Source organism: Lynx canadensis, chromosome F2 (genome assembly GCF_007474595.2).
Source record: "Lynx canadensis isolate LIC74 chromosome F2, mLynCan4.pri.v2, whole genome shotgun sequence".
In the NCBI taxonomy this organism is placed as follows: domain Eukaryota; kingdom Metazoa; phylum Chordata; class Mammalia; order Carnivora; family Felidae; genus Lynx; species Lynx canadensis.
The window spans coordinates 67120587-67144196 of record NC_044320.2 but is presented as its reverse complement, the minus strand read 5'-3'; the positions used below and the strand labels follow the sequence as shown (position 1 = coordinate 67144196).

General features: G+C 36.4%; 1 protein-coding gene across 8 annotated transcripts in view; it reads right to left on the bottom strand.

Moving 5' to 3' along the window:
- The window catches only part of PDE7A (phosphodiesterase 7A), a 139164-nt gene that overhangs the window by 54151 nt on the left and 61403 nt on the right, over positions 1-23610 (bottom strand). For all 8 annotated transcript variants that reach the window (XR_003966352.1, XR_003966355.1, XR_003966354.1 and 5 more), the window contains exons 2-3: positions 22510-22570; positions 18912-18995 (exon numbers count right to left, since the gene is read on the bottom strand). Coding sequence is in view for 1 of the 8 variants with exons in the window: in XM_030304369.1 (XP_030160229.1) it covers positions 18912-18995; positions 22510-22570 (145 nt within the window). In the remaining 7 variants the exon portion in view is untranslated. The remainder of the gene's footprint in view (positions 1-18911; positions 18996-22509; positions 22571-23610) is intronic.

Genomic DNA, 23610 nt, shown 5'->3' with positions numbered 1-23610 from the left:
GACTCTGTGCTGACAGCTCAGAGCCTGGAGCCTGCTTCAGATTCTGTGTCTCCCCCTCTCTCTGCCCCTCACCCGCTCGTGCTGTCTCTCTCTCTCTCAAAAATAAGTAAACATTAAAAGAAAGTGAGAGAGCCTTCCAAAACTGTCCTAGAATAGCTTCCAAAATATGATCTAAGGGATCAGTAACTATAAATCAAGGAAAAAGCATGATGAGATCATTTTAAGATGGAAATTTTTAGTTTCCTCAGGTTTGCTTCCCTCCCACTCTTCCCCCTTCTACACACATACATACACAGATTCCCTATAACGATTAGAAGGAAAAGTCTTATATTGAAACAAGGAAAGACCACTACAGAGAAAAAAAAGAGTATCAAGTTGAATAAGTAGATATCATTTAGGAATATATAAAAAAGAATACATGGGGAACTGGAAACAGGAATGAGTGACTGAGAATTTGACTAGTACCCTCATTCAGACTGTTACTGAAAAGCTCACCCTCTAACCATATTATGTAAAATCTGACCCTACTACCAATACTGTCATGGGCTCTCTGTAACATAAGGTGTGCCATTATTTATTTCAAAGCATAATACACAGATTAAAATTGTCTTTATTAAAGCCCAGCTTCCACCAGGCCACGACTATTTATTGTAAGCCCCAGGGTTGTTCTAGTTTACATGGTTACCTACATTCCAAACCAGCTTAGAAAGCCAACAGGGCTCAGCGAATTAATCAAGTTACTATTAAAGAGCCGTTAGCTCTGTTGGTTCTCTTCTAAAATATAACATTACCTCACTATGTGACCATGAACAAACTAATCAACTTCCAAAAAATTAAATGAGTGTTGTTACTTGATGATCATGGGAATTACTTCCAGCCATCCATTCTTAGATTCTCTGAGGCAAAAAAATGAAATATGGGATAGCAGGCAAATTTAGAAACAATGTTTTCCCCTAATATTAGAAAGGAGAAAGGAGATACAGGCAATAGGTTAAGGAAACAAAAGGGCCGGAGAATCACACATGTTCAGCAGTATTACTCCTGACAGTCCCAGACTCACTTCTCTATCATTCAAGTAGCATGGCAAAAGATGTCACTGACAGTTGTTATACAAAAGAGGTTTTTAACAGGAAAGGCTTTGGATCTTGAGACTTGACGGCTACTTGCTTTAATGGTCCACAAGAGGGAGCCTTGTAGTCACTATATCTGCCACCTTAAAATCCTAAAAATCACTTAGATGCATATAATCATGAATTACCCTTGGAGACTATTTAAACAATGTTTTTTAAATTCAGTTTTAACTGTAGTCTAGGGCAATGTCATGTGGAATGGTAATGGAATAAAAAAACCTGAAGGCATTCTATATTCTAACCTCTCCTTTAATTTTCCTAAACACACACACACACACACACACACACACTAGAAGCCATATCTGAAAGGTTATTGTTAAAATACTGAATAATTACTTATCTATGTCTATGGGACAAATTTTCTTGGAAGAACATCTACACTTGGCATGTGTGGATAAATGAGGAAGAAAATAGCTAGGTGCATAAAGCAATGGCCTTTAGTAGAGCAGTACATGCTGATATGCAGAGGCAGTACAGCAGAGTAGATAAATACATGAGCTTTGGAGTTACACACCTGAGTCTAAATCCCAGTTCTGCCACTTCTACTAGTTTCGTGACATTAGGAAAGTTATTTAAGGTCTTTACCATTTCCTCACTGTAAAATAGTCATCATAGGACTGTTGTAAAAATTAAATAATACATGCAATATGTCTTTTTTGGGAAAGAATAAACAACTAACACCTAATAGCTATAGTTATCATAGATATCAAATTTGTTTTTAGTTAAGGTATAATTGACCTATAACACTGTATTAGCTTCAAGTTCAAATATTTTTAATTTTTTTAGTGTCTATTTATTGAGAGACAGAGAGAGACAGAGCATGAGCATGGGAGGGGCAGAGAGAGGAGACACAGAATCCGAAGCAGGCTCCAGGCTCTACGTTGTCAGCACAGAGCCCGACACAGGGCTTGAACTCACAAACCATGAGATCATGACCTGAGCTGAAGTTGGACGCTTAACTGACTGAGCCACCCAAGCGTCCCTCAAGTTCAAATATTTTTAAACACACGACCTCACACTACTTATTTTAACAAAACCAAATTTATTCTTCATGATAGCATACTTCATCCTGGAGACCACAGCATACTTTTATGTACTATAGAAATAAATGCACATATTTAAAAGATTTCAAAATATGCATATTTTGCATGTAAAATGTTATTATTTTAAAATGAATATATAAACAGTCCAAGCTTTAATGCAAATCAAGGAAATAAACAAGCTACTCATAATCTAAAACCAGATCAATGTTAATATGAGAATAAGCTGTACAATCAATATTCTTTCCCTTAAGCAATTCTTATAAGCTTAGTTTATGGAATTCAATGTTCACTTTGACAGGATAAAATAATTGGTATAAAACTCTTTTAAAAGATTATAAGATTATTGTTATTATTGTTATGGATTAGGCATTTCCCCCCTTCAGAGATGGGATATATGATATGTTGGATACCTCTTATGTTCAAACTCAGGACTTGAAGATAGCTCCTTATTCATTACATTTTTAATTACCTTATTAGTGAACTGAGAAAGACAAAAAAAAAAAAAAAAAAAAAAGAAAGAACAAAGACTTAAGTGTAACAGGTAAAATAAAGCCTAAAGTTGAATCTCCTATTCCCCCAGTTCTCCTAGGTACAATTAGACCATTAAAATGTATTAAGATTGATGTCCATTTCATATCAGCTCCCTAATTTATGCTTTGAAGTTAGAGAAGATATCTAGGGGACAGAATGTTCTATCAACTTGGGACAAAGAAACAAAAATCAGTGGTTTTTAAATGTAGGCATGTGGTACAGGGGATTGGAAGTAGGAACATTCATGATGAAAAAGACAGGGGAAAAAAGACATAAGATTCTTGTTTTTTGTGATATCTCTGTGACCTATCATAGACATGTTTGTTTACGTTACATATTACAGATGTGATTTCAAGACAGATGAATGATTGGGAACAAACTAAAATTTAACAGAAACCTCAGCAAAAGATGACCTCAGTCTACAACACCACAGCTGTAAGTAGAGGCTGGCTTGCCTTCATTTGGAATGAGACTAAATTACAAGTGATGAATAGCTGTGTTAGCAGATCAAACAAATAATGGCTGAAGAAAATATGCTTGTAAATAGTAAAGTACTGGCCAGGTGGTACAATAGGAAAGATAATGAGAAAAATTCTGTAACAAAGACAAAGTCATGGCTGAGGGAAACACCAAGCAACAACTTTTACACTTAAAGGGAAGAAGCAGAAAAAGCTACCAAATATAACAGGATCTACCTTTGTATGGGAGTTATTACACATTAAAGACTGAGATCATCTAAGACAATAAAATTAGTGAGACCCAAGCTTTTAAACTCAAAACACATACAAACAGATGTTCTTTCTGATCATATAACTCAGTATAAAACAGGTACTGAGGTCTAACATAGCCCTGTTAGGAAGACAGGAAACAATCCCAAATCAAACACACATGAGGATCTCAGAAAAAGTTTAAGGAGTTTTATATCTTTTCGTAGAAAGTCATTACAATAAAGACAACATGAGACATTTGATTCAACAGAAAGTCAGCAACCAGCCTGAATCTGGTTAATAATTCAGATCATACTTAGAGAGCTATAAGTAGGACCCTATAAAATCTAACTGGTAGAAGATACAGTTTTAGTCAATTTGATGCAACAAAATTATATTCACCCTCTACTATTAGCCAGAAGCTGCCAGAGGCCAGGAACAAAAAAACGAATTATGACTAAAAGCCTACAAATTTAAAAGCTTTTAGACTACAATATAAATATCCTGACAAGTTCCCTTGCTGCCCTATTATGGGGTGGAGTAAAGTGCTAAAATGAATAAAAAGCTCAAGATAATGGGTAAAACACATTTACATGGACTGAAACATTACCATGTGCCAGGAGTAAAAGAAAATGGAAAAAACTGTATTTGCGTAGACATGAAAAAAAAAGCTGTAAAAAAAAACCCAACAACCATATTCCTTGTATTACTTCTTGTCTGATATTGGCAGAGAGACCGTGCCTTCCAGTCTGGATGACGTCAGTAAGCTTTGGTGAATTCCATGAAAAGAAGTAACTGTCAAGCTGGCAGCTTCTGTTACTAGTTGATAATCATCCCAGAATCTTTAAAAAGACACACCCGATTTTCTGAGTGCACATGCAGTGTTTTAATAGTTCTTTTACATTTTAAAGATATTAGTATTTATTATATAAGCTAAAAATAAGGTGTAACTAAAAGAATGACTTATTAAATAGAGGGACATACAATTTTAGGAGGAAACGAGGGACAAATTCTGACAAAATGTCAATACAGAATTCATTTCATCAAGTCCAATAAACTGAAGACTCAAAATATTGTATTTCAAGAGACCAGGTATAGAAAAATATTTGTAGGAATATTTGGGGCTTTTAATCCAGCCTACTGAAAGTAAGCCACCTTACTCACAAGGAGGCAAGTGAAATGAGGAGTCTCCTGGTGATCTTTAGAGCTGACTGAAAGCAGAAACATGAGAAGCCATCACATCAAGGAATGATGCTCCAGAGCACAGGAGCTCATGTTAGGGACACACAGTTTCAGCAGAAACTACTCTCCTGTCAGCCCCATGTCTCCATCAGCCCCTTGCTCTCTCTAATCAAACAATTCCTCTCTCCCTCCTTCTCACCCCCCTTATCTTTTCCTCCCAATTTGTTAGTGCTATACATTGCTCATTGTCACTAGGTGCCTCAAACATAGAATTTTCACACCATAAAATTGGGAGACCAAACAGGTTCAAATTAGTTGAATGAAGGACATCAAGAATCAGTTTTTAGGGGCGCCTGGGTGGCTCAGTCGGTTAAGCGACCGACTTCGGCTCAGGTCATGATCTCGCGGTCCGTGAGTTCGAGCCCCACGTCGGGCTCTGTGCTGACAGCTCGGAGCCCGGAGCCTGTTTCAGATTCTGTGTCTCCCTCTCTCTGACCCTCCCCCGTTCATGCTCTGTCTCTCTCTGTCTCAAAAATAAATAAGCGTTAAAAAAAAATTAAAAAAAAAAAAAAAGAATCAGTTTTTAAATGGGAGGACCAGAAATCTGTACCTTAGTAGGAGTAACTCCCAGACAGAACAGGTCTGAAAGTTAGGGATCTTTTAAGAATGGGATGAAAGCTGAAATTTGTCAGTGGGTCTCAAAAAAGTGTTAGCACCAACATTTTCATATGTATGATACATATTACCTTATGTGCTATATAACACAGAAGTTAATAAGAACAAAAACAAAGGTAAAAGATTGCTTCAGAAAAATCTCCTCAGTGAGAGATGATATCTGGGCAAAGTTTTTGATTTCTTGCCCCACAGAACCAAGATAATACCTGATAAATTCACAAAAGAACTTAGCATGAACAGCCCACTAAAAGCATTAGAGACAAAAGAAAAAGGAAAAAAATCTAGTTAAGAACAAGGCTTCTGTATGATACATCCATTCCAGGAAAGATTTAACTTAAAAATGTAGGAGAATTTATTGATTAAAGTAGAATCATTGCAATAAACATGCCAGACTAACCCTGATTACAGGTTAAAACCAGATCTTTGGGAAACACTTCTTGGCAAAGACGACTGGCGACCATCAAAATCCCTCTGTAACATGAGTACAAGTAAGTTTTTAATCATCTTCCCAAAGTTTGAATTCCCACAGTTCTGTAATAAGCAACCATAGAACTGGTCCAATACCAGTTAATTAACATATTTATTCTGATTATAAACCCTTCGTTTTTAATAAGCTTACATATAATTTATTTTTTTTTAATTTTTTTTTCAACGTTTATTTATTTTTGGGACAGAGAGAGACAGAGCATGAACGGGGGAGGGGCAGAGAGAGAGGGAGACACAGAATCGGAAACAGGCTCCAGGCTCCGAGCCATCAGCCCAGAGCCTGACGCGGGGCTCAAACTCACGGACCGCGAGATCGTGACCTGGCTGAAGTCGGACGCTTAACCGACTGCGCCACCCAGGCGCCCCAATAAGCTTACATATAATTTAATTACCAACATTTTTTGTTTGGAGATCATTTCAAAATACAGGTATAAAATACAAAAGGTTGTAAACTAAACTAAAAATAGTACAAGGAATACCCTTTACTCAGATTTGCCATTGTTAACATTTTTTTCCATTGCTTTAATATTTGCATAGAGTGTCCACGGACGTTTCTTCTTCTGAACATCTGAGGGTAGATTATAAACATTCTCGTCTTTTACTCCTAAATATTTCAGTCATTAATACCACAATTTAATACATTTCCCTATTATAAACAAAACCAAAGTGAACATCTTTGTACATACATTAACATTTACCAATGATTATTCCCTTTGCATACATTTCCATTGGTGAAAACAAAGAAAAAAATGTTTAAAATTCTTGATGCATACCGAGGAATTGCCCCCTAGAGTCTCTAACAAAGTAACTATCACCAGCACTTTAGCTGATAGTTTAAGCTCCTAAATTTGATAGGAATTTGTTTGATTGGTAGTGAGGCTGGACATTGTTTCCATATTTAAGGTATTTCTGTGTTGAACTGATTTTCTTCTGTGGCTTCTTCATACTCTTTCAGAAAGACTCAAAGTCAAAACTTGTATGATAGGCCTATGGCAAATCATACTGGGGCCTTAAGAGAAGGATTTATGATAACAGGCAATCCAAATAACAAAAACTCAAGGCAGAAAAACTGTAATACCTATAGAAAAAAATTATTGCTGAGGCCCTACTTATTATCTTTGGAGCCTGGGATTGTTCCCTAACTGGCCAGCTATCTTGAGGGGAAACCCAAACACTGTTTATTATAAACTGTATGTATAAAAAAAACCTTAAAAGAAAAGCTCAATATTGCAATGCAGATGTCTCGTAGTAAAGATAATATATTGTAGTAAAGATAATATATCAACATGGAGAAAGTCATAATCCAGAAATTAGTTAAAACTATTCTAGCACTTAAATATCAGCACCTCACAGATACAACAGATAGAACACAAAATTACTGACAAAAAAATAAGTTTTAATTAATATGCTGATAGTGTATTATGTGTCTTTACCTGCTGTGATGCATTTTTCCCCTATATTTTAAGCTTTTCCTTTCTTTCGAAAGATCCAACTTTGGGTACAGAGCACGGGTTATATTACAAGACATAAATCCTAAAAGTAAGGACAATGGTTAAGATAATACCAGAATAATCCCAGACAGTGGTGATAAAGGTCTGAATCAAGTAGGATAAGAGATAAGGGGGACAGAGAGGAAAGAAATATGGCAGCTATTTTTGGTTACAAAATACAAGGAATTTAATGCAGACTAGATTTAAGCAATGAAAGAGCAGAAAGAGACAGGAATCTGACAACAGGAAAATTAAGAGTGAGGTTAAGTTACAACCACAGAGGTACACAGAAGAGGGGAGTTAAGGAGCTGTAGACATTCTAATTTCAATCCATTTAATACATCTATCTAGAAGTTTGCAACCTGAGCATGTAGAAACTATTTTAATTTCAGCATGCAAGGTTGTGTCATTGTGAAAAATAAAATCTTATTTTTAATTATATATAAGGGAGAGGACACATTACTAAAGTCTTTCAAATGCTTCAGTCCCTCTGAAGGCTTAAACTTAACCCAGAGAGCTGCTTAAGGGCAGGTAGGTGCCTTTGCCAAGTCTGAAGAAGAGAAGGCTCCTGAAGATGGCTCATGGGAGGTTTAGGTCATAGCAGGAGCGTGTGCTCACTCTCTGATTAGATCACATTTCATAAAACATAAGATTAAGATTTTTCTTTTAAGAATTCTGACCTCTGTGATGAACAATAGCTACTATACCAGTAGGAAACAATGATTCATTTTTTCTCTATGAAAAAAAAAGGAATTCTCCAAACTGTATCATCTTTTTGGCTTAGAGAGATATTGTTTTGCAGAAACTACAGGACCGACCCTACAGTGACAGTCAATTTCCAACCTAGAGTCTTCACCTTTTGTAAACAGCAGCATGATGAGGTCAAGAGTTGTAAGATACCCTTCCATACATTCTGAGACACCATCCTAAATCGTTGTAAATCAGTAGATCAGGATACAAGTGTAGATCTCCAAACCCAACGTAACCTCTTCAAGCTTGGTACTGCTTCATATTGTTTTTAACCAGTGTTTGTCATTAGGTTTCATTTTTTACCTAATCTGAGCTTCTTCATCTCTTAGAAGGTATATTTCATCCTTTACCTTTATTACTATCATTGATATCTTTGGTCTACTCTTGTTTTGTCCTTTAGAATTTTTATTATTTGTTCTTGGCTTTGTTATGTTTTAGAAGTCATCGATCCTATTTTAATTCCACTAGAGAGTACTTTCAACTCTCCCAACCAAAAGGTCTCTTATGTCCTTATTTAAAATTCCAATATTAATTACACGTTTCAAATCCTCCATTTCAGTAAATTCAGTGAAAAACAAGGGGTTATTCTAGAGACTCCCAATATAACTGCACCTTTCTTTATAATACCAATATTTAGAATTAACCTTTTTACTGATATCCTTATTCACATCCTAATTCATGAATATTACAATATTCATAAGTAATTTTATTTAAACTTTTCAATGATAATACATTCGCATGAATCAAAATTCAAAAGGCTCTACGATAAAACACTTCTTTTTCTTTCATTTTCTCAATCACCCATTTCTTCCTGGAAGCAACCAATGTTGTCAATATATTGTTACAAAAAAAACACCCCCACAAAATCTAGATATTGAATTATGCTTGCGTTCTTCCTTAAAACAAACCCACTAAGACTGGACTATTGTTCTTTTATGCTGTTGGAATCTCTTTTGCTAAATTTTTTTTCAAAAACTTTTTTTAACAGACACGTACAATAAGAGTGTATTTTCTTCTTAAAAATAATCATCAGTCTTCTAAAGATCCAGAAGAATTTGCCTGTAAAATCTCTAGACCTCATGATTTGACGTAACTCTTGGGCAACTTTCCCAAACATGCTGCTTTTCACAACTCCTTTACACTTAAAATTACTGACTGCCCCAAAGAGCTCTCGCTTATATGAGTTACAGCTACTGATATTCACCATGATAGAAATTAAAATGAAATTTGTAAATATTTGTTCATCATTTCATTAAAAAATAACACAACAGTACTTCCAGTTTCTGTATCCACATATAAGAAGCTTGGAAGCTGCCACTCTGTCCTAACAATAAATAAAAAGCTGACCAGACTGAACTCTTCTAGGATCTGTAAGAGAGGTGAGGACACAGGGCAAACCACTTCCCTCAAGATGTGAGAGACCAAGAGATGGTGAGAAAGAATAACAATTTACTGGAGCACAGATGAATAACTGATGAATTTCTGGAGGCTGAGTGTGACCAATTCTGAGACCCAGTCATGGGGCATCCCAACAATTTAGTGAGATTTACCTCCAGGTCTGACCAGAACCCCACAGTAAATGTCTGCCACAACTCACACAAGAATAGACAATCTGAATAGGCCTATATTTATTAAAATATTGGAATTAATAATTAATAACTTTCCAAAACAGAAAACATCAGGCCCAGATGGCTCACTGGTGAATTCTACTGAACCCATAAGGAAGAAATTATACCAATTCTCTACAATCTCTTTCAGGAGACTGTAACAGAGGGAATACTTCTAACGCACTCTATGAGGCTAGCATTACTCTAATAATAAAACCAGACACAAACATTCTAAGAAAACTACAGACCAGTATCTCTTACACATATAGGTGCAAAAATCTTCAACAAAATATCAGCAAGTCAAATACAAAAATGTATTAAAAGAACTATATACTACAACCAAGTGGTATTTATACCACGTATGCAAGGCTGGTCCAACATTAAAAAATAAATTAATGTAATCCATCACATCAACAGACTTAAACACACACACACACACACACACACACACACATACACACACACACACACGATCATACCAACAGATGCATTAAAAGTATTTGACAAAATCCAACACCCTTTCATGATAAAACCTCTCAAGTTAACTAGGAATATTGGGAATTTTCTCAACTTGATAAAGAATATCTATAAAAACCCCACAGTTAGGGGTGCCTGGAAGGCTCAGTAGGTTGAGCATCTGACTCTCGATTTTGGCCTGGGTCATGATCCCAGGGTCATGGGACCAAGCCCCACATTGGGCTCCATGCTGAGTGCAGAGCCTGCTTCACTCTCTCTCCCTCCTTCTGCCCCTCTCCCCCACTTGTACTCTTTCTCTAAAAAAATAAAAATAAATAAAATTTTAAAATAAAAAGATTCTCTTTAACCCTCTGCCCTTCCCCTGCTCCCATGTGTACGTGCATGTACCCTCTTAAAAACAAAAACAAAACAAAAAACAAACCCATAGCTAAAATACTGAATGGTAAGAAACTTGACATTTTCCTACTAAGATTAGGTAGAAGGCAAGGATGTCTCCTCTCACCATTCTTTTTAACATTATATTATAAGTCCTAGCTAATGCAATAAGAAAGAAAATAAAACATATACAGATTGGAGAGAAAGAAAGAAAACCCTCTTTGTTCACAGAAGAAATGATTGTCTGTACATGAAAGAATAAACAAAAAAATTCCTGAAACCAATAAGCAATTATTATAGCAAGGTTGCAGGATACAGGTTAGTATAGAAAAGTTCATTGCTTTCCTATGTACCAGCAATAAACAAATGGCATTTGAAATGAAAAACACAATACCATATTCATTGGCACCCCTCAAAATGAAATACTTATTAATAAATCTAGTAAAGTACATACAAGATCTACATGAGGAAAGAAATAAAAAAAGAACTAAATAAATGGAGATATTTTATGTTCATGGATAGGAAGATTCAATATGGTCAAGATGTCAGTTCTTCTCCACTTGATCCTTAGTTTCAATGCAATCCCAATCAAAATCCAGTAAATTATTTTGTGGATATCAACAAATTGATTGTAAAGTTTACACGGAGAGGCAAAAGACCCAGACTAGACAACTCATTATTGAAGGAGAAGAACAAAGTTGGGAGCCTGACACTGTCCAACTTCCAGACTTACTATAAAGCTACAAAAATCAAGACAGTGTGGTACTGGCAAAAGAACAGACAAATAGACCAGTAGAACAAAGTAGAAAGCCCAGAAATAAACCCACATAAAAATAGCCAACTGATCTCTGACAACGGAACAAAAGCAATACAACAGAGCAAAGAAAGTCTCTTCAACAAATGGTGCTGGAACAACTGGGCATCCATATGCAAAAAAATGAATGTAACACAGACCTTACACCCGTCACAAAAATTAATTCAAAATGGATGATAGACTTAAGTATAAAATTAAAAACTATAAAACTCCTAGAAGATAACACAGAAGAAAATCTGGATAACCTTAGGTATGGAAATGCCTTTTAGAAACAACACCAAAGACATGCACGATCCATGAAAGAAATTGATTAGATGGACTTGATTAAAATTAAAAACTTCTGCTCTGCAAGACAATGTCAGGAGAATGAGAAGACAAGCCACAGGATGGGAGAAAATAGTTACAAAAGACATATCTAATAAGGGACTATTATCCATAGTACACAAAGAACTCTTAATGTCCTACAAGAAGATAACCAACTTGATTAAAGAAATGGGCCCAAAACGTTGATACCTCATCAAAGAAGACACAGATGGCAAATTAAGCCTATGAAAAGATGACCCACAGGAAATTTCAAATTAAAACAAGATACCTTTACATACTTATTTGAAAGGCTAAGATTCAGAATACTCACAACACCAAATGTTGATGTGAATGTGGAGCAACAGAAATTCCCATTCATTACTGGAAGGAATCCTAAGTGGTACAGCCACTCTGGAAGACAGTTTGGCAGTTTCTAACCAAACTAAACATACTCTTTGCCATATAATCCAGCAATCACACTCCTTGGTATTTATCCAAAGGAGTCAAAAACTTATATCCACACAAAAACTTGCATATAGATGTTTGTAGCAGCTTTATTCGTAAGTGCCAAAACCTGGAAGCAACCAAGACGTCCTTCAGTAGGTAGGGGAGAAATAAACTGTGGTACATCCAGGCAATGGAATATTATTCAGTGCTAAAAAGAAAGAAGCTATCAAGTCATGAAAAGGTAAGGAGTAATCTAAAATGAGTATTATTCATGTTAAAAAAGCCAATCTGAAAATACAGACAATCTGTCTGTATTTGCTACATCTATTTTCCTGTTTTCTTAAATTCACTTAATCATTACCTACTGTATGATTCCACGTATATGACATTCTGGAAAAGGCAAAGCAATTGATAAAGTAAAAAGATCATTAGTTGCTAATGGTTGGGGAAAGGAGGGATAAATAGGTGGAACACAAAGGATTTTTAGGGCAATAAAAATTCTCTGTATAACAATGGATACGTGTCATTACATATTTGTCCAAACCCATAGAACGTACAACACCTAGAGTGAACTCTAATGTAAACAATGGACTCTGGGTGATTATGATGTGTCAATATAGATTCATCAATTCTAATCAATATATCACACTTGTTGGTGATGTTGATAGTAGAGGAAGCTATGCATCTGTGGTATGGGGGTATGTGGTAAATCTCTATACTTCCTCTCTATTTTGCTCTGAACCCAAAACTGTTCTAAAAAATAGTCTTTTAAAGAAATATAATAAACCCATGTTAACATAAATAACATTTTTATTTAAAAAATGTTTTTTCCTAAGCAAAAAATTAATCAAAATTATTCCTTTTTTTTTTTTTTTCATTTTAGAGAGAAAGAGAGAGAGCAAGCAGGGGAGAAGGGCAGAGGGAAAGAGAGAATCTCAAGCAGGCTCCATGCTGAGCTCGATCCCATGATGCTGGAATCACAATCTGAGCTGAAATCAAGAGTCAGTTGGATGCTCAACCAACTAAGCCACCCAGGAGCCCCAAATCAGAATTATTCTTAAGCAGTCTATTTTTATTCCTAATTTCCCTTGTATCTGTTAAGGATTCCCCCCTCCCCTTAGTTTTTAAGTATTCATCATGGCTTAATTTAATCCCTTGACTGAGTTAGCCGGCATTATCGATTTTGTTGCAAAGAGTAATTATTTAGTTTATTTTTATTTTAGGTTTTAACTCATTAGTTTCTGTTTTTTATCTTTACTAACTGCTATCTTCATCCTTCCTTAGGTGTACTTTGTTATTCTTCTTCTAACTTCTTCAACTTGACTATTTAATTCACTTATTTCATTCGTTCCTGTATTTATTTATTTATTTAAAACGTTTTATTTAAAATGTTTATTTATTTTTGAGACAATTCGAGAGACAGAGTGCAAGTGGCGGAGGGGCAGACAGAGGGAGACACAGAATCTGAAGCGGGCTCCAGGCTCTGAGCTGTCAGCACAGAGCCCGATGCAGAGCTCGAACCTACCAACCGTGAGATCATGACCTGAGCCGAAGTTGGGTGCTTAACTGACTGAGCCACTCAGGTGCCCCATTTTTTCCTGTTTATTAATGTAAATATTTTTAATGCCATGAATTTTCCCATAAGCACTGCTTTAACTGAATTTCACCATTTTTTCATGTGTAGTCTTAATGATCATTTTTTAATAGTCTGCAAAATCAGATTTCATCTCCTCTTTGACTCAAGCATTTATTTTAGAATTTAAAAAATTTCCAGGTGTCCAGGTCTTTTTGTTTCCCAGTCTTGCTATTAATTTCTGTCTTTAGTGATCCTACTTCCCGTGACAGCTGCCTCTCTCTTTCCTTTTCTTCGCAGTGAAAAGTCTCTAAAGGACTTTCACTTGTCTGTATTTGCTACATCTATCTTCCTGTTCTTTTAAATTCATTTAATCATCAGGTTTCCCTTATCACCACCTCTATCTACATCACTAAATCAATTCTTTTGCTCATTTTGAGTTATCAGTATAATTTGGAAAACTAAATACGCCCAAATTTGATTTTTTTTGTTATGATGTGAATAAGGGGTCAAGATTCGTGATTTCCCATATGGGTAGCCAATTGATTCAGCATCATTTATTTAAAAAATTTTTTTTCAATGCTTATTTCATTTGAAAGAGAGAGAAAGAGTGTGCACACAAGTGGGGGAGGGGCAGAGAGAGAGGGAGAGAGAGAATCCCAGAGCCCAGCACAGAGCCTGATTTGGGGTTCGATCTCACCAACTGCAGGACCATTTATTGAAAAGATAATCTTTTCCACTACATTACTACATTTGTAACCAAACATCCCCAATATGTGTGCATCTGTTTCTGAAATTTACAATGTTTCATTAGCCTATTTCTCAGTCCTTGAACCAATATCACACTACCTTAACTATAACTATAGTTTATAACAAGTCTTTAGAACTGGGAGGAATATAAAGCTTCTATAACATGGTTCTTATTTTTTCTGATTGTCTTGACTACTTTGGGCTTTTTCTTTTTTTTCAAGATTTTATTTCAAGTAATCTCTACACCCAATGCAGGGCTCAAACTCACAATCCTGAGATCAAGAGTCACACATTCCACCCACTGAGCCAGCCAGGTGCCCCTGGGCTTTTTTAATCTTTATGTAGGTTTTACAGTGTGTCCATTCTACCAAAGGGAAAAAAAAAAAAACCCTGCTGGGATCTTTATTGTGATTTCACTAAATCTATAGGTCAATTCAAGAAAAACTACCATCTTTAAAATATTCAATCTTCTAATCCATGAACAATAGTATATACTTCTGCTCACTTAGGTCTTCTTTTCTCTATAATATCTTATAGTTTCCTATGCAGAGTCATATGCATCTCTTGTTAGACTGATCCCTACATATTTGATCTTTCGTTGATGTAAATTTAAATTGTTATTTCAATTTTTGTCAATGATGCTTTACAGAAATACAACTACATATTGACTTTGCACCCTTCAAATTTGCAAACTCACCTATTACTCCTAATAGTTTTCTAAGTACATAATCATGTCATCCATAAATAGTGACACTTATACTTCTTTCCTAATCTTTATATCTTTTATTTCTTTTTCTTAAATTACAGTACTAGCTAGAGACTCCAAAATAATACTGAATAGAAAAGGTGATAAATGACATTCTTTATATATTGGTCTTTCTGTGACTTTTCTCCTTTATTCTATTAATAACACAGCTAATTATAATGTCTGGTTTTTGAATGTTAAGCCAATCTTATATTTCTGGGAAAATAGAAATTGGGTCAAAATATATTCTTTTTCCTAAAAATTGCAGATTTAATTTGATAGTATGTTATACTTTCATCTATATTCGTGAGTGATACTGGCTGTAATTTTCTATTCTTGTCATATCCCTGCTAGGTTTTAGTAGCAAGATTATGCTGGCCTATAATAAGTTGTGAAGTGTGTCCTTTTTTTCTCTTATCCTCTGGAAGAGTTTGTGGGTGAAATTTTAGTTTGACAGTTATTTATTTTTTTCCATCACTTTGAAGCTAACTTTCCTTTGTCTTCTAGCTTCTTAGTTTCTGTTGAAACAGAATGTGTTTCTGGCAATCTCATGGCTGCTCCTTTGAAGATAATGATTTTCTTTCTCTGTCACTACTTTTATTTCCCGTTCTCACTACTTTTACTTATTTATTTGGTTTACTTTTCCATTTTGCATGTCTTTTTTCTTTCTTTTTTTAAGTAGGCTCCGTGCCCAGTGTGGGGCTTGAAGTCACTATCCTGAGATCAATACTTGCATGCTCTACTGACTGAGCCAGCCAGGCACCCCTTTTCTTTTCCATTTTGGAAAAGAGTTTACTCTCAGGTTTAAAATGCCCTACATATACATAGATAGATATAGATGTGTGTGTGTGTGTGTGTGTGTGTGTGTGTGTTTCTATTTAAATTCGTTAGTTAACATACAGTGTAATATTAGTTTCAGGTGTACAATATAGTGATTCAACACTTCCCCACAACACTCAGTGCTCATCACAACAAGTGCCCTTCTTAATCCTCATCACCTATTTCACTCATACTCACACCCACCACCCCTCTGGTAACCATCAGTTTGTTCTCTATAGCTAAGAGTCTGTTAGTTTGCCTCCCTCCCTCTCTTTTTACTCCCCCATTGGTCATTTGTTTTTGCTCACATATGAGTGAAACCATTTCTCTTTGATTTTGGTTTCTACTTATACTGTGCTAATCTACTGTGGTTTTCTTGTAATGTTACTGTAGTTAAGATTCATAAGGCTTCTTGAATCTGTACGTTAATGTGTTTTATCAAGCTTTAGAGATTTTTCAGCCATTACCTTTCCAAAGACTACTTCTGCTATATTTTCCCATTCCTCTCCTGGGACCCTAATAACCTTTTTAACACATTTTGTGCCAGATTAAGGGTAGAAGATTAAAAAACTTTTAACCTTACTCCCTTTGACAAGTGGGGTCTATGTCCTCTGTGCACGAATCTGAGCAAGCTGTGTGACACAGCTGATCAACAGAATACGAAAATGTGCCAGTGTCCATGCCCACATGGTCAGAGACCAGGTGTTCCCATACTTCCTCTCTTTTCGAATGCTTGCTCTGGGTGAAGCCAGCTGCCATGGAAGAAGGCCAACTACCCTGAGACTGCCATTTATGGAAAGAAAGAAACGCTGGCCAGCCCCAGAAATACCAGCTACCCTACCCTGGCATCACATATAAGAATGCAGAAGTCATCTTAGATGTTCCAGCTCCAGGAGGGGACATGTGGAGATAAAGCAAGGCCCCAGACTATGGAGCTAGTGGAGCCATCCCAGCCATCTCTAGCTGTTTGAACTACCCCAGCTGAAAATCAAAGCACTGTGGATCACAGACAAATCGAACCTGATATGCTGACTAAATTCCTGAACCTTAGAATCATGAACACAAAAAAAGTTGCTTTAGGCCAATACGTTTTAGAGTCATTTGTTACTTTTGGGAGAGATAATCCTCCACAGAGGATACTTCTGAGTGTCCCTGTACATTCTTCCTGCCAAGCCCTGACCAATTTTACCCGGGCCATTTCTCAGGGTTGTGTTTGCAGCTAGCAACCTTGAGGAATAAATAATATCTTTTTCTGGGACAAAGAGAAGTATTACTGTAAAAAAGGCATCCTCCCCAAGCTCATTACTGCTCAGATGTAATGAAAATTCACTGTGTGCACAGTATCCACATAAAATCCTCCAGGTTGCCACTATGGGATGTGGTGGGGCTAGAGGAGCTGACACAATATGATTTTCATGTTGCCTGCTGTGCCATGAATAAGAAGTCCTTTGCCTCTGACCCAGGAGACTTGTGTCTTCTGTTAGCATCCAGGAAGCGGTAATAGGCTAACTTATTTGTTCAATTATAAGGTAAAATCTTAGATTCTCCACAAGTCTTGACAGATACAGAGCAATAGGTAACTAGAACATATTCCATGTGTCTTTTCCATATTTTCTACCTTTTGCCTCATTGTGTTTCATTCTGAATGATTTCCTTTTGACCTAATATTCCAGTCCACTAATTCTCTGTGAATTTGGGGTCTTATTTGCTATTAAAACCATCTCCAATGAGTTCTTATTTAAGGTACGTTATTTTTCATTCTTAAACGTCTATTTGATTCTTTTTTTCACAATTTTCAGTCCTCTACTGAAATTCTCATTCCTTTTTTTTTTCTCCCATCAACATAATAGTCATTTTGAAGCTCATGTGAAAGAATTCCATTATTAGAATCTCCTGTGGATGTTTCTATCATTTCCTCTTCATTTTTGGTCACACTGTCTTACCTCCTTTTGCCTTTTTATTTTTAATTCAGTGTTTTATGAAAAATTTAGAGTTAACTTGAGATTTAGGGTAATGTTACCTTCCTCCAAAGATTAACATTTACTTCAAGTAGGTGGCTAGTGGTACTCAAATCACAGATTACCTTAATCTAATCACAGATTGAGCTATTTCAAAGCCAGATTTATTTCTAAGGGATACCACTTTGGGGTTCCAATGGCATTAAGGGTTTACCAGGACTGATGCTCCAACCTTGGTGGAGTATTAACACCTGTTTTTGTTTTTCCAGCCTTAAGTGTCCATCAGAAGCTCTGCTCAGCTTCTCATCCACCTTTCCCAGAATCAGTAGATGCTACCCAGAGGAAAAGTAGCCTAAATGCCAGGTTCATCTCTGCCTTCCCAGCATTCCAATACACTCAAATACATGTCTTCCACTTTGTCCAGTTTTTCTAATTTTTAAAACTGGAGTGTTAATCCAAATAATTTATCCAATATTACCAAAAATGGAACTCCTCCAAAATCAGATGTGTTTAATGCTTAACGGTTTTAGAAGTTCTGTTTTTTCCATTTTCTCCATTATGGGCCTGACCCACACAACACTTGTTTTCAAAATATGCATTCTACCAAAAACCTTTAAGGCTGGAGGTGTATTTTCAAATAAATCAGGATACACGTTATTAGCTATGAAAATACCTTACAAAATGTCATTTGCACAAAAACATTTTATCTAGGGTAGTGAAGACAAAACATTTGGAATAAAACAACTTAAAAGATTACATATATATCTTATATGAAAGAAAAAAAATGTACCAAAGTATTTCACATTTAAATTGGAAAGAAGAAAAACTATATCAGCTTTCGTATTTTATACTTTCCAATTCTAATTGTCTCTAAGCATTTACTAACATTAGCTAGAAATAAAGTGTCATTTATCATGACCCAGTGTTTTTAAGACATTCAAAACATACTGTTTTTTTGTATTCTTTTTCTTTTGAAAAATTACATAATTTTATGAAAATGTAAAGTTTACTGAAAGCCTAAGAGAAATACCATATATGCCAACACTCACCATGAAAAATACGAAAATCAATATATGGATGAGAACCTCTTCTTTCTGATTCAAATCCTGCTCGACTCCTTACACGTACATCTCCTGGACAAAATCGAGAATAAAACATAAGCTTAGGAGGCTGCCATCTGGGAAGAAGCTCCCATATGCAGCAAAGGTTTATGTGGTATCATACTCACAAGTAATGACCCATTAGTGATATATATGGAATAAGTAGTTGAGAGTGGATTTATGTGAAGGGGTTTACAAATTTTCAATATTGAGTTGTAAGGCTAGATGAGGGGTTTTTTTCATCTTCCCTTACAATAATAAAAATTACAATCTAAATTTTAAAGTTAGCATTTGAAAACATGACAAGTATATAACAATCCAACCTAATATCTTATTATTCACAAGGAGTTTAAAAAATCCTCAGCACAAAATTTTAAAAATCCAGAAAGAAAAATATTAAGTGTCTAGCACCATCCTATAGACTATAAGAGACATGAAAGAAAATATATTACCTATTCTCAAGTACCTTACAATTTTATAAACGTACAGAAAGTAAAGTGTTAAAGACTTTGCAATAAATGTTTAATTTGATATAACTTTTCTCTTTTCTCATTGACTATGGATATACCCAAGGCCTTTAGTTGGGTCTTAACTTAAACTTCAACCTTTATAAGCCCAGAATTGTTTCTACATGTGTCTATAGGACTTTCGGATCTACTTCTCCATACAGCAAAATAACCACTGCAACTGTGTACCAGACACTCTGCTCCTTATAGGCATTATTATAATTCTCTAAGCAACTCTGAGAGGTAGGAATCTTAGTCCCCATTTTACAGATGAAGATATTGAGACTGTGAGAGGTAGCCTGCTCATGCCACAAAGCTAGTGTAAAGGGTAAGTCAGGATTTAAACTTTGCTCTGTGGGCTCCAAAGGCAGCACTTTCCCCACTATACTTCCACAGCCTCCAACTGCACAACCTTTAGGTCTTCAGTCCCTTGAATTCTGCTTGCCTAGAAGGACTTCCTGCTCACTTGTTGTTTCTCTAAATAAGGCCATCATTTCCAACAAGGCTCATGCCATCTGAGTCCACCCCACAATGATTAATCATCTTTCTCACGTGGGGATTCCTTCACCCTGCAACAAACTAAGCTCTTACTGAGCATCCACTACAGGTCAGGCACTGCAAATATACCAGTGAGCAAAACACATAAAGTCCCTGTCTCCATGAAATGTATGCTTTCATGGAGACAAATAACATAACAAGTAATAATTTCATTCTATGGAAGATGGCAATAACTAACCTGGAGAAAACTAAAGCAAGGAAAAAGGAATATGGAGGGAGAAGTAGGGGAGGACTGACTTACTAGTGTGGTCAGAGAAAACCTCATTGGAAAGGAGGTATCTGAGCAGAGAAGCCTGAAGGAAGTGAGGCAGTGAGCCATGTGGCTATCCGGAAGAAGAAGTTTCCAGGCACAAGGAAGAACAAATAAAATATCCTGAGAAGGGGTATGTTCAAGGTCAAGCAAAGAGGCCAGCATGACTAGAGTGAGGTGAGTGTCAAGTGAGGTCAGAGAGGTAGCAGGGCTGGATCACGCAGGACCTTTGTGGACCATCATAATACCTCTGGCTATTTGTCTAAGACAGAAAACCATCAGAAGATTCTGAAGGGAGGAGTGAGACTGATTTAACTTATGTCTCAAAATGTTCACTTTGACCACATAGACTATAACTGAGAAGAGGCACAGAGGAAGAGGCAGGGAGACTGGCTAAGGAGCAAACGTAAGAAACAAGGCAATAACTATGGCTTGGTGGGGGGTGGGCATGGAGAGATGTCATTCAAAGGGATGTGCATGATAAGTTCTGGAGGTTTAATGTACAACAATGCAACTATAACAATAAAAAAATAACTATGGCTTAGATCGGGATGGTAACAGCAGTGGCTGGTGAAATTCTGGATATGTTTTGAAGGTATTAGCAAAGAGGATTTGCTGATAAAGTAGACATGGAGTAGGTAAGAAATAAGAGACAAAAAGGACCTGAAGGTTTCTGATGTGACAACCAGAAGAATGGAGTTACATGTTCTGAGACAGCAAAAGACTTAAAAATGAACAGACTTGGGCAACACAAATGTTTTGTTTAATAGACATATTACACTCATGTGGGAATATTCTACAGAGTTTAAAAAAAAATGAGGCTAAAGGTCTGTTTTCAGGAGAGCAGAATCCTGAACATGTTTACTGAGAGAGATGGAGACTGTAAGGAGGAAAAAGCCACACAGTCGTGAGGAAAAAAATATGTACCAGAGTAGAATGGAGATGAGGCAGACATCCAAGGTAAATTAAAGAGGGGAAAAAAGGAAGAAGAGCAAAAATGGGGCACTGGAGAACACTTAGGCTTAAGAGGAAGAAAAAGGATTCGTGAAAAAGGCAAGCAAACAAACCAGAAAAAGGTGAAGAACATGAGTGGCTCAATATCTTAGAAGTCGAGGGAGGAATTCTGAGCACGAGGAAAGGAGTCACGGAAGACTCCTTTAAGAAAAGCAAAGTAAACCTGCCTACTAGAATCTTAAGTTTCTTTATTTATTTTGAGAGAGAGAGAGAGCAAACGAGCGCAAGCGGGGGAGGGTCAGAGAGGAGAGACAGAATGTCAGGAAGGCTCTGCAACATCAGTGCAGAGGCTGATGCAGGGCTTGAACTCACAAACTATGAGATCGTGACCTGAGCCGAGATCAAGAGTCGGACGCTTAACCAACTGCGCCACCCAGGTGTCCCTGGAATCTTAATAGTATGTTTTTAATAGTATGAATTAAAGTAGAAGGGATTGACGAGTGTGTGGATGAGGAGAGAAATCTGGCAAAGAGAGGGAGAGAGAAAGAAAATTATACACATATAATCTAAATTCATTTTACCTTATGGACTTGAGGAATATATTAAAAATTTAGGAACAGACACTGGACAAAGACAAATGGTCTTCCTTGCCAGCCACGTGACAACAAAATTCATGCAGTGACAGTACTATGTGATCAGGTATTTCATGGCCTCCTTTTTGTCCATGGACATCTCTTTAGCATTTAGCAACTCTACAAATCTGAAACACTTTTTATGAAGAATGCTCAGAATTCAAAATTTTTTTCAATGTTTATTTTGAGAGAGAGAGGGAGGGGGTGGGAGGGGGAAGAGAGCACGCATGTGGGGGAGAGGCAGAGAGAGAGAGGGAGACAGAGAATCCCAAGCAGGCTCCGTGCTCTCAGCACAGAGCCCCACACAGGGCTCAAATTCTTCAACTGTGAGGTCATGGCCTGAGTTGAAATCAAGAGTCAGAAGCTTAGCTGACTAAGCCACCCACGCGCCCCTAGAATTCAATTTAAAATTTTGTACTAAAGATAGAGTCCCAGTTATTAAGCCAGAGATTTTTCAATTACTCTAAAATGCCTCTTCATTTATATCACATTCAATATTGGTTTTGAGACTTTTAAACTTCAAAATAATAGATTATTTCTATTGCAAATAGTAATGAAAAGTAACCAAATGAAAGCTATCTCAATCTCAAATAACACTGGATGATAACAAAATTAACTGATATTGGTACAAAATAAATAATGCTTACCTAGCATACGAATGTACAATGCAGTCTGATCAGAACTGTCATAGGAAATCGCTCCACGCCTCTAGGGAAAAAAAACATACATGTTTAATGCATGACAAGTAATGTTATACAAAATTCAACAGACATTATTATTTGTAAAGCACTGTGCAAAAGAAGTTGGATATACAAAATGAAATTAGATATGGCATCTGCTCTTAAAATCTCTAGTTGTGAGGAAGACAACTGTAATATGATTAAGCAATACCATACAAGTGGATACAGAGTAAGGAACACGCACCAGGTAGAAAGTTAATGGCAGAGTCAGATAAGCCCACTTGGTGAGAGACATTTTGCAGAGGTAGACAGAACTGAAGAAAAGATATGGTCCAACTATTTACCATGCCCTTAATTTAAACACATATGAATAAGCAAACAAGAATCATCATTTGAAAAAAACCCATCAGCTAGAAATAAACGAAACAAAATGAAAAACCAACCAAACGGCCCAGAAGCTAGCAAGAAGTAAGAGAATTTTTTATTTTTTTACTTTTTAAATATTTCTTGATTTATTTTGGTGGGGGAGGGGAAGAGTGAGAAGGAAAGAGAATCCTAAGCAGGCTCCGTGCTGTCAGCACAGAGTTTGACACGGGGCTCGATCTCACAAACTGGGAGATCATGACCTGAGCTGAAATCAAGAGTCAGACACTCAAATGACTGAGCCACCCAGATGCCCTGAGAATTTTTAAAATGTAATTAGTTTACTCAAAGAGATTTGAGAAAACACTGAATCTTTAAAACAATAAACAAAAAATTTTTAAATATATTTTAAAAAGTAAACAGATATGGCAATGTATCTTGCAACATTATTCATAATGGCCCCAAACTAAAAACAACCTGGATATCCAGCAACTAATGAATGGATTAATAAAATTTGGCATATCTAGACCAACGAAGTATTATTCAGACATATAAAAGGTATGAAGTACTGATACATGCTACAACATGGATGAACCTTGAGAACAGTGAAAAGAGCCAGTCACAAAGGACCATACGGTGTATGGTACTATTGATATGAAATGTCCCAAACAAGCAAATCCACAGAGGCAGAAAGTAGCCTAGTGG